The sequence below is a fragment of the Uranotaenia lowii genome, chromosome 3 (genome assembly GCF_029784155.1).
Source record: "Uranotaenia lowii strain MFRU-FL chromosome 3, ASM2978415v1, whole genome shotgun sequence".
Taxonomy (NCBI): domain Eukaryota; kingdom Metazoa; phylum Arthropoda; class Insecta; order Diptera; family Culicidae; genus Uranotaenia; species Uranotaenia lowii.
Genome location: NC_073693.1, coordinates 270724478 through 270736382, shown reverse-complemented (window position 1 = coordinate 270736382; position 11905 = coordinate 270724478). Strand labels below are relative to the sequence as shown.

Genomic DNA, 11905 nt, shown 5'->3' with positions numbered 1-11905 from the left:
ATTCTCTTGATAAATTTGTCGATCTTGATTAAAACTACGAGGCTTGGAGACGCTGGGAGAAATTCTATGAATTTTTTGCTCAATAATCAATTGTTTCTTGTCTTAAATTATTCTTGATGAAGCTTTGAACAATTTTTTTTAATAATTTTTCATGGATTTTTCAATATTTGCATGTTAACGAAAACAGGTGAAAAACAGAAGGATGCACTAAAAAGTATTAAATTTAATAATAAGAGATATCATTTTTACAATTAGACGAACAAATATTAGAATCTCTTTTCAGCGGTAATGAAAATGGATGCGTTTTTTTTTATATCATTTATACCCACACTCTCTTAAGCTGATGTATACAAATTTATTAAAATCGAAAATGGGTTATATTTTTCTAAAAAACGGTTATTGATACAAATAGTTTATGTATTACCAATTTCTCAACCAAAACAACATATCAAATGTGTTGATATTAGTACTGCTCCCCATCAAAAAGGATGCCTAATGCTGACACTCGAGCTACTTTCAAAAGCGCCCAAATGCAACCAACCGACCTGTAGAAAAACCATCTATGTAAGCAGAACGAACGATCGGATGCGGCCGAAAGAATTGCAATCATCAATCGCTGGCTGAAAATTTTCTTTTGCCGATTCTTCTGTGCAAAATCATCTGCAAAGCATTCGCTTGGCGATTCGATCATAGGTGAATCGTGGATGAAATATTTAAAGAGGTTGGCCGGAAAGTCCGATTGGTTCGCTCACTGAGTGCCATCGGTGTGTAAATTTTTCGAATGCGTTCGGAAAATGGGTTACCTCACAAAGTGAGAGAATAGTTTTTTTTTTTCGTCGATTCATTCACCAGTCAGCATTCTTGGCTTCAACTATACATTCCTGGTTAACCTATCACATTTAACTATAAATATGATAGATTAAATTGTGATGGCATAATTGATTCAACTATAAATACTAAATATGATAGATTCAACTTCATTTGTATGATTGATTTTAGGCATTCGACTATAAGTATAGTAAATTCAACTATATTTTTTATGATTAATTGTGTGATACTTAAAAAAAAACTACACATCTAAAAACTACATGCTCATCTAGTGTGCCCTCAGCAGCAGGCAGCTCGTGTTTATCAATGGCAAAATAGGAGATAATTAGCAAAGGAGGTTTAATTGAATAACACATTTGCTTGTTTAAATAAAATTGTGACAAAAGTCTTCCTTCTTTCAGGTTAACTCTAGCCAGATGCAGCAGTAACTAAATTGCAGGCGAAGGAAACGATGCCGCTGGATGAATCGGTACTAGGCATCCCGGTTGGGTGGCAACAATTTGCGTTTCATCGAGAAGCAGAAATGGCTGGACAATGCCAAAACCATTGATGTGCTGCCCGCTAACCCGAACATTATCGTATTATTCTTTGTTAACATAATCTTTTTTGTGCTTACAAATAAACAAAGTATGTATAAAACCACAATGAAAATAAAAATAAATACAAGACAACCACATATAAAACAACTATAAATTATAGTTGAACTCTTAAAATAACTCATAGAAATATAGTTGATTCAATCAACTTTATAGCTAAGGTTGCCAGAATTTTTTCCAGTCCCATCCGGGCCTAGCAATTCCGGGCATTTTTTCAAAAAAACCTGGCAAAATCCGGGCATGAATTTCAATTTTTCAAATCCAATAACCGGGCAAAAACCGGGCAAAATTTAGGTGTTAATACATATATAAAAAAGCACAGAAAAAATGCATAAAAAATGAAATTAATATTTTATTAATGTTATTGCAGACTTCCAAAAACGTTTAGGAACACTTTAATATTTAAAGGTTTAGAAAAGTAAATCAGCGAAATTATTTGAAACAACTGTTGAAAATTTCCATACCGTTAATCGATTTTGCTGAAACTTACTCAAAAACTTTGATTTTTTTTTGGTTTTTTCGTGAAAATTGTGAAAAAATCCGGGCAATATCCGGACTTTTTTCACGATATCCGGGCAACCGGGCCGGACCGGACTTTCTCGAAATTTTGCATCAAATATCCGGGCAAACCCGGATAAAACCGGGCAATCTGGCAAGCTTATTTATAGCTGTATAAACCAAAGCTGTAAAGTTGAATGCATAACATTAATCAATATTCACTGTTGTCGCGTGAAGCTGCGCACTCTTTTCGAACATTGACAAGCTGCTATTTCTCTCTCGGTTTATATTTTTTCATGATTTTTTTACACAGTTTAGTTCAACTATCCAACTAATGTCTTGATAATTTGAAGTCTTTAAAATGACTGGAATCAAAAGTACTGCTTTTCCCGTAATAAAGGGAAATTCGAATTGCTTTACTAAATTCGCTGTATCTTTGACAATTTTCATTGAAAAGTCTTGAAATTTGGTCCAAAGATGTAAAAATGTATGATTTTGTTACTGACCAAACGGTTAAAATCAATTAACGCGATCAAAAATGGTGTCGGGTAGAAAATAAGGTTCATTATCACCCAAAAGACAATTTCATCCTTTTCTACGGATGTTTGTATGGAAAACATCATAATCAATGTTTTCTAAATTTTTTATTCCACAAAATCGAAATTAATCACAAAGAATATTGTAAACTAATAGAAACTTCATTCTGCTTTGTTTAGAAATAGAAATTGTTCCAACAGAACTGGTATTTGGACACAAGAGCGAATACATTTAATATTAACTGGAATTGTCTATCAAATTTGGCAGGTCATTTCTGAAACTCTGTTCTTCTTATTATGAACTCTGTTGAAACATTTTCTAATCCAAAACAAAGCTCGAATGAAGTATCAGTCAATTTACAGCATTCTTTGTGATGAATATTGATTTTGTGAAAGAAAAAAACTAGAATACATGGATTTCGATGTTTTCCATACTAACATACGTCCAAAATAGAATGACATCCTCTGTTGGGAGATAATGAACTTAGTTTTCTACCCGGCACCATTTTTGAGCACGTTTATCGATTTTGACAAAACTTGGCCTGGTATTAGATCAAACTTTTTAACATCTTTGGACCATATTTCAAGATTTTTCAATGAAAATTGTCGAAGATACAGCAAGTTTAGTGAAGCATTTCCAAATTTCCCTTTTTTACGGAAATAGCTCTATCTTTGTTTCCCATCATTGTAAAGACTTCAAATTTCGTAGAGTGTTAGTTGAAGAATTGAACTAGATAGTGTGAAATTTTCATGAAAAAGCATCAACCGAGAGAGAAATGGTCGCTTATCAAAGTTGGAAGTGGATGCGCAGCTTCACGCGATTTCATTCTTTTTTGAACGCAACTGTAGGTGAAAAATAGTTGGTAGAACTCGTAAAAACTTTTTCCCCGTGATATCTGAGGCATGACACATGAGAATTAAGACCCGAGACCTGACACATGACACATAAAACGTGAGACATAAGATCAGAGATATGAGACGTGAGAAGTATGACATATGACTTGAGAGGTGAGACCTGAGGTGATCTGAGACATGAGGTATGAGATGGGGAAAGTGAGACGTGAAGTATGTGACGTTAGACGTGAGATGTTAGGAGTGACAAGGGAGAATTGAGACGTAATACGGGTTTCGCTATGGTACGGTATCTTTGAGAGTCATTTTCAATGGAGATATTTGGAAATTTTTGATGTTAAGAGACGCTTAATTCTGTGAAAAGTGAGATCTGGGGATTTTTTTTAATTATCTGACGGGTTTGCGCCGGGGGTCTTCAGATTTTCCCCAAAATTGAAAATTTGGTTCATTTTTGCGACTTAAAAACACATGTATTTTTTCAGATTTCTAACATTTTTATTTTTTGAGTTAGCTTCGGTTAGATTTTTTTTTGTCAATAAAAAATAACCATTTTTCAAAGCTACATAACTCTGTTATTTTTCAACGTAAATTATAAAATAGCACATCAAAATGCATTGAAATTTTATCAGCTTTCCAATAAAAAAATAGTTGAAAACACATAAATAAAGACCTTCAATATGAAAAGTTGTAAATAAACTTTAAATGGCGTTTAAAAGTACCGTCTGCACCACCGAATATTTTGCAAAAAATACCATTGAATAGCTCAATTTATGATGCAACTTTCATCTGAAGACACCAAAGTGGGCCATCAACTCCTTGAAGAGTTATGAAAGAAATAATGACAACAAATCTCTTTTTTTGCATCGGAAACAAACAATGGTCGAACAACTGCACTCACATATGGAGATAGCGCGCACTTCTAACAACATGGAAATAAAAGAACTTATCAAAGCAGGTAAAAAAGACTATTTTTTTGTGCTTTGTAGACTGCCCCTACTTGCATAACAATCCTATATGAATTTTCGTCATTTTAGGTCAACATACACAGAAAAAAATAAAAGCTGTAGAATTACGGCAAATATCCTGTAACAAAAAGGAGCAGGACTTTTACCGTAATTTCACAGGTTAAAAAAAAATTACATGACATTTATTAATACATTAGCCAATATTTTTACAGGTTGGTTGAAAATTACAGGCCTAGAATTTCGAACCGTGTCTCTCGTTCACTTTTTGAATTTATCGATAAAAATTATTGTTTAAGTGAATGGCAAGTGAATTTAATTTCAAGTAAAACACAATAATAGTACAATGTTATTAACAGCAAATTTATTATCTTTATTTAAGATACATTGGAGAAAACAATTAGCAACCATTTGCAACTCAAAGGGAATGAAAAAATAGGTCTACAACTAAATTTGTATTTCTTAAAACGTATTCATGAATTGTGCAAAGATGGTATTAGACAATTCTATTTTTCTTAAATAAATCGGTATACTTTACCTTCAGCATAACTTTTGAGCCACCATCGGCTAAAATTGATCCAGGTGGTTAACAAAAACAAACCTTTCTAAAATGGTGATACCGCCACTAAGAAGATGGATCGACGGTTTTTGCGATTGTTTAAAAAAAAACAGCACTCCAGATTCCTGCGTAGTATTTTCGTTGGTCATGTTGTGGGTTTATTCCGTTAGTAGGCAACTCCGGATCCCAGAGCGATTCATGCAGCTGCAGCGTAAATTGTGTAACATCCGCCACATACAATCGGAAACGGGAGATTGCATATTCGAACGAACTTTGCCGACTCGTGAGCTTCGGCAATCCACAGTGGAATATTTTCCCCAACCTGCGGGCTTCAATGTTTCCCACATCAGCTATACAGGAGACGCATCCCTCATACTGCTGCTTGTAACGGGAAGGACAAATGAAACAGAATCAGTTTTAGGGAATAAAAAAAAATCAAAAAGCTCACCCTTTCGCCGCACTTTGACATGGTTATATTCCTCTCTGTCGGAATCCTCTACTGGTTCTCCTGAGGTGGGTAGTTATTTCTGCATTCAGCCGCTTCGAAATCCGATCTGTAGGATGAACAAAAAGAGGAAAGCATTTAAGAAAATCGAATGTAATTGAATTCATTGCGTCGCTCACGTAACAAACATCATGTTTCAATGTGTAACACTGATCAATACCGATTAATCACACTTACTGGATGGTGTTCAAGTAGTTCCAGGATGCACAAAAGTCCTGCAGTCACTTGCTAAGTTTGACGACTGCACCGCCACGAATCAACCGGTCGAGATCTGGCAAATTCGTTTTTGCCTTCGAACACCGGAACTTCTCGGTTCGCTGCATCTCTTCTGATCTGGTTGGCAGGAAAAACGGTAACGGAGCAAGTGCTGGAGTTGCTCCGGCACAAAACAACAGAGAATGTAAAGAACAAAAACAACAGAGAACCAAATCAAAACAAAGACAACTGTCCCGCGGCGCGATATTTTTGACGTCTCCCTTTTCGACTGGGATGCCAGGCACAACTTGATTTTTTAGTCTGTAATATAAAATTATTGGACAACGCGTAATTTAACAGCACGTAATTTTTTTTCGACCAGTAAAACTACGGCAAATGTCCTGCTTCTTTTGCTACAGGGCATTTGCTGTAATTTTAAATGATTTTCGATTTAAAATTAAATGTTTTTTAAATTACAGGTCGAATTATTTTAAAGGCGAGCATATTCAATGACACGTAATAGTCATTATTTTTTTCTGTGTAGGGATTCAAAATAAAACACTAAAAAAGAGGTTTTGTTCTACAAATTTCGAAAAAAATATCAATTTGTGGCTGTTCTATATGAAATATAGGTACCCGAATAACAGATCCATATGTGAAATACCACGGCATTGGTTACTTTTCAATGCTTCTTTCGGCGAAATAGTCTTTGATTTATTACTTTGAATCATTTAAAAAAAATTAACTCACTTGATGTCGAATGAGTTTTCGAAGGCAGGTCTGACTTCCTTAGGAATGACTTCCTGAGCGAAAAACTATCGGATGCAATCAAAAATCGTAAAAAGATTCAACTTACAATGTGGAATTTACGATATTTTTCCAAAAGTATGTTTCTTTTTCTGAAAATTGCATTTTGAAGTTCGAAAATGATCAAATTTAAGTTTTAGAAAGTAGCTTGGTGAGAAAAAAATATTCTGCATGGGACTGTTATGCGAGTAGATTTGAAAGAGGTTTCAAATGTGGTCGATTAACAGTCCCATAATGAATAAAAATGGTGCTCTCGACCTTACCAATAACCCAATTTCGAAAATTTCAGTTCTTACGATTTATTATGACAACCTAGAAACGATTTTCGTTTATGCGAAAGTGGTGATCACAATTTAAGAATGTGTTCCAAAACAGGAAAAGCTGATTTTCTCGCTTGCTTGTTTTTGCATTTGGGACTGTTATGAAAGTAGGGGCGGTAGAGTGTTGCAGCTAAACTGACTTCATGTTATATCCAAAAATCTAATAACGTATTCGTTTAAACCCAGTTTTGGATCAGGTCACAACAAGTTTTGCAAATTTTGCTGTCATTTTTAGAAGTTTTGCGCTCAGTTTTGCACCCGTAATTCTCCAGATTTGATTTAAAATGGACGGTGGAACACTGAAGATTCGTTTGTAAGCGATCGAGGTAGCAAAACACTGACGACAAATTTTGTTCGTTCTAGTATGGTAAACATCAAAACTGGGCGAATGGAGAAAGCGAATACGGTAAAAGTATCATATTTTCAATGTCATATTACCTACAATGGGAATGATGGTTTTTACAACCTGGGCTGGCCATACTGAGCTCTTCGGTTATTTCTACATTTGTGCCACACTTTTTGTTTTTGAGCAATGGGAAAGGATTTTTAAGTGTCCAGTGCTAAGCTACCGATATAAAAACTATGTAAAGCACGTCTATATTTCATTTCTAATCACATTTTTGTGATCCCAAACACAGGGACTGAACCTTCTACTATTGGCATTGATTATGCTTCAAAATGATCTTTGATCGAAAAGTTAATAAGTTATATAAAAGTTGTAAAAGCAACATTTCCATTATTTGTTTTATCACATTAACAATACAATACTAAGAACTTTGGTTAAAATTTAAAGTCAGTTATGCTGCAAACACTACAAAGCACAAAAAATAGTGTTTTTTACCTGCTTTGATAAGTTCTTTTGTTTCTATGTTGTTAGAAGTGCGCGCTATCTCCATATGTGAGTGCAGTTGTTCGACCATTGTTTGTTTCCGATGCAAAAAAAAGAGATTTGTTGTCATTATTTCTTTCATAACTCTTCAAGGAGTTGATGGCTCACTTTTGTGTCTTCAGATGAAAGTTGCATCATAAATTTAGCTATTCAATAGTATTTTTTGCAAAATATTCGGTGGTGCAGACGGTACTTTTAAACGCCATTTAAAATTTATTTACAACTTTTCATATTGAAGGTCTTTATTTATGTGTTTTCAACTATTTTATTTGGAAAGCTGATAAAATTTCAATGCATTTTGATGTGCTAATTTATAATTTACGTTGAAAAATAACAGAGTTATGTAGCTTTGAAAAATGGTTATTTTTTATTGACAAAAAAATCTAACCGAAGCTAACTCAAAAAATAAAAATGTTAGAAATCTGAAAAAATACATGTGTTTTTAAGTCGCAAAAATGAACCAAATTTTCAATTTTGGGGAAAATCTGAAGACCCCCGGCGCAAATTGTCAGATAATAAAAAAAATCCCCATATGAGACCTTAGAAATGTAACATGAGACATGAAACATGAGAAATGACACATTTGAACTGATACATGAGACATAAGATATGAGACACGAGATATGAGACATGAGATATGAGACATGAGACATTTGAATTGAGACAGGAGACATTAAAACTTGAGACATGAGAACTGAAACATGGTGCTTAAGAACTGTGAGAACTATGATTTGGGATCATGATACATGCGTCCTGAGATATGAGACCTGAGACTTGAGAGATGAGACATGAAACAATGAGACATCAGACATGAGACGTGAGGCCTGAGACCTGAGGCTTGAAACATGAGACCTGAATCCCTAAACTTGACACATGATACCTGAGACATAAAGCATGAAGCTTGAGACATGGGACTCAGGGCAAGAGATATGATTCCTGAGATTCGAAGTTTTTCGGCCGATGGCTTAAAAACTCTACCCTGCGTATCTTTTGATTCAGTCTATGAAATTTGTTGAATTCTTTACACTACATTTCATTAAACAGTCGAACAGCGTTACGATAAGCGATAAGTTACCTTTATAAGTGAGAAAAATCACCCAGTCCCAAGAATTTTATAGCACAAAACCTATTAAAGTAAAATGTAAAATTTTTATAAGCAAGTGACATTTTCCTTGCTAGAATAAGAGAAATCCAATTTTCGTACTGGAGTGTTGGTTTAAAAAAGGCATTGTGTTACCAAAGAAAACTGAGAAATAGCCATGAAAGTAATCATAGAGAAATATCCATTGTTCCCCAAAAAAGAACCTGATTAGTGAGAAACCTCTTTAAGCGAGAAAAAAAAAGAATTAGTCTATTGAACTGTCGCTTACGAACGTTCGAATTCCGAATATATTAAAAAAACTTCTTAGTGAAATTTTAGTGAAAAGAGTTTATTCATATTTGAGGTATTACCGTTTGAATTAAATCAAATCAAATACTCATGATGTTTTGTGTCTGCTTTATCTGAAGTAAAAAAATCAAGAAATGTCAAATTAATAACAGTAATAGAAATGACGAAGAAAAATTTCATTGAAGTAAAAGGTTATGGAAGCGCTAAGTTTGCGAACTGTTTGCGTGCTCCTTGGGTGAAGTTAATTTTGTGACTGGCTTTATTTTCCTTGTAGTAAGTCTAGAATCAATTTTAATCTACGGCGTGTACGATTTTCGATGGATGTCTTATTTGAAACAAGATTTGTACTCCGATTATGGATTCGATGAAAAGTCTAACAAGAAGCAGAAAATTTTAATTTTTATTCATTTATCTCTAATAGCTGGTCGTGGAGGATGCGCGGTGGACAAGGCCCGCCGGAACTGGTGTCCATTTTGCCGGTTGCAAAAGTGCTTCCTGGTGGGGATGAATGCAACTGCTGTGCAAGAAGAACGAGGTCCTCGGAAGATCAAACGCCTAGCCGCCAGAATATCCTTTCTGAAGAAACCACACACAGTGAAGCTTCTTTGTGAAGGTAAAGGCTTGATTTCCAGGTCATTAAGTTAAAGTTGATTTATATGTTTTTCTTCAAATTTTAGATAGCTCAGCACCACAAATTCTAACTCAGGTTCTGGTGGCTTGCATACGGCAAGCCAGAGTTAACGAAAGCTTTGCCTTATTCAGTCGAGAACAGCAGAATCGTATCCTGCGCCACGTTTGGTTCGAATGCTTTCTTCTAAGAGTTGCCAATTGGTCTATAGATATATCAGCAATCGTTAATAGGTAAAATACTTTCCCACAATACATAGATACAATACAAGAACTTTTCCTATGATCATTTAATTTTCAGATGTTCAGATGAAATTTTGAAAAACATTGTCTACAACACCAAGTCGTTGCAGGTGGATTTGATTGAAATTGCCCTGATGGAAACATTGATCCTTTGCCGTAAAGGTAAGTTTTTCATAAACAAGTGTTCTGCATCTTAGATCAACAATTTAAATTTGAAAAATCACATTTTGATTATCACATAATGTCTTACTGTCAGGTCAACACGCTTCGCACGTTATTTTCCCTCTCCTCCCCATCCTAAACGATTGCTCCCTTGCGTAGTTCCAGACAGAAGAACACTTCCGGTTTTGCTGAACACGAGCTAGCATCTTGTGCAATATTTTACTACCCACCAACCAGTTTTTTTTTCGCTTCCGCAGAATTCGCCTTGGGTGCAAAGGAAACCCAACAACTGGAAAGCACATCCGAGACAGCGCTAATCGCCCTGGGCCACTACAGCATGCAACAGATGGGTGGTGCGCTTCTGGCGGCAGAAGGCCAGGACCTCTCCAGGACGATTTCGTCGCCACCCCCATCGTCGTCGGAGGGCGGGTCAAATGGGACGACGACACTGATGCCGCCCCCTTTCGCTCTTCCCCCTCCGCTTTGCTACAGATTCGGCAAATTGCTGCTCGGGCTGAGAGGTTTATCGATGCCCTGCTACGAGTCCTCGGTACGTGCCATGTTTCGGGCGGTCACGGGAGGGGACGATACCCTAATGGAGCACTTTGTAACCAAATTATAGGGAGCCCCGGTCCGGGGGAGTGGTTTTTGGGGATTTTACTGCTGCAAAAGCTGCTGCTCGGTTCACGTTCCACAACAGTGTCCTCTAGTGCCTTATTCAATTATAAACAAATTGTGATGGAAATACTAGGTATTAGTTTTCGAAATAAATGAGTCAAACACGTTTTCTGTGGAAAGTGTAATCTAAGGAAAAGTGTTGAATTCCCCTCTTTTTGTACTTAAATGACCTTTTACTACGTAATGCCCCTAGTATCATTCTAAATATGAGGAAAGCATTAGCAGAGCACGATACATAAATCTCAGCTGTAAAAACGTTAAATTTTTTAATCTTCTTTTAAACATTCATAAAAAGATAAGCGGAGGTATTTGGAGATCAGCCATCGTGAAATGATCTGATGATATAAGTACACTCGCATCTCCTAGCTTAAGCTTCATGCATACCTTTTCCTTCCACCATACACGATAATAGGCGTCGTCAGAGGAATTGATCCTCGATGATCGTCCGGACGAGTGATAAAAGCGTGAGTTCCTGAAAACAATGCGATTGCTTCGAACAATGCCCCTTGTGCAAAGGCTATTTCGCAACGAGGAAATCACCCTTATCACGAGGACCAAACACTTTTCGATAATTCGACCTCTTAATCGAAGACTGTCACACGAATGCCGAGTCGGTGCTTTGTGTGTGTGACGCTTTTACGTAACGGTTGTATTCTATACATCATGCATCCGATGAAGTGGCGATCTAGTACATCCAATTCGCGGCATCCATCCATCAGATTTACTTACTTACTTAATGATCCCGCGCCGATCTTCCGGTGCATAGGGGCGTGGTAAAAGACCTCCACTGTTGACGATCCGTCAAGTTTCGCACCCGTACAGCAATACAGATTTGACGTTTGAGTTGAAGATTCGGATTTTTGTTCGTAGAAAGATCTGGCGTGACCGCCAGATGTTTCGGAGACTCGCAAATGCGAAACGGGCCTTTCTGATCTGGGTTTCGATGTCTTTCCTGGTACCACCATCAGGCGTTATCTGGCTACCAAGATACTGGAAGCACTCCACTTTCTCAACTTGTTGCCCAGCTACCATGAAACTGGAGGGATTTCCTGTGTTGATCTCCATCGACTTGGTCTTTCCGACATTAACTTTGAGACCTGCTGCCTTGGAACTTTCGGTGAGGTCGTCGAGTTTGCTCTGCATATCTGGGCGAGCAAAACAATATCGTCAGCCAGGTCAAGGTCGTTCAGTTGCTCCATTGTTGAAGGATTCCACGGCAATCCTCGGTTCGGTGCACAGTTAATCGATCCAGTCAGAA

At 36.6% G+C, this 11905-nt stretch overlaps 1 protein-coding gene across 1 annotated transcript; it reads left to right on the top strand.

Moving 5' to 3' along the window:
- The first annotated feature begins 8248 nt into the window (after positions 1-8248).
- On the top strand, positions 8249-10591 carry LOC129753408 (retinoic acid receptor RXR-gamma-like). The gene is made up of 5 exons (XM_055749231.1): positions 8249-8264; positions 9359-9550; positions 9615-9798; positions 9866-9969; positions 10227-10591. Exons 1-5 carry the CDS (start codon positions 8249-8251, stop codon positions 10589-10591), a joined length of 861 nt encoding a protein of 286 aa, XP_055605206.1.
- The last annotated feature ends 1314 nt before the right edge of the window (positions 10592-11905 follow it).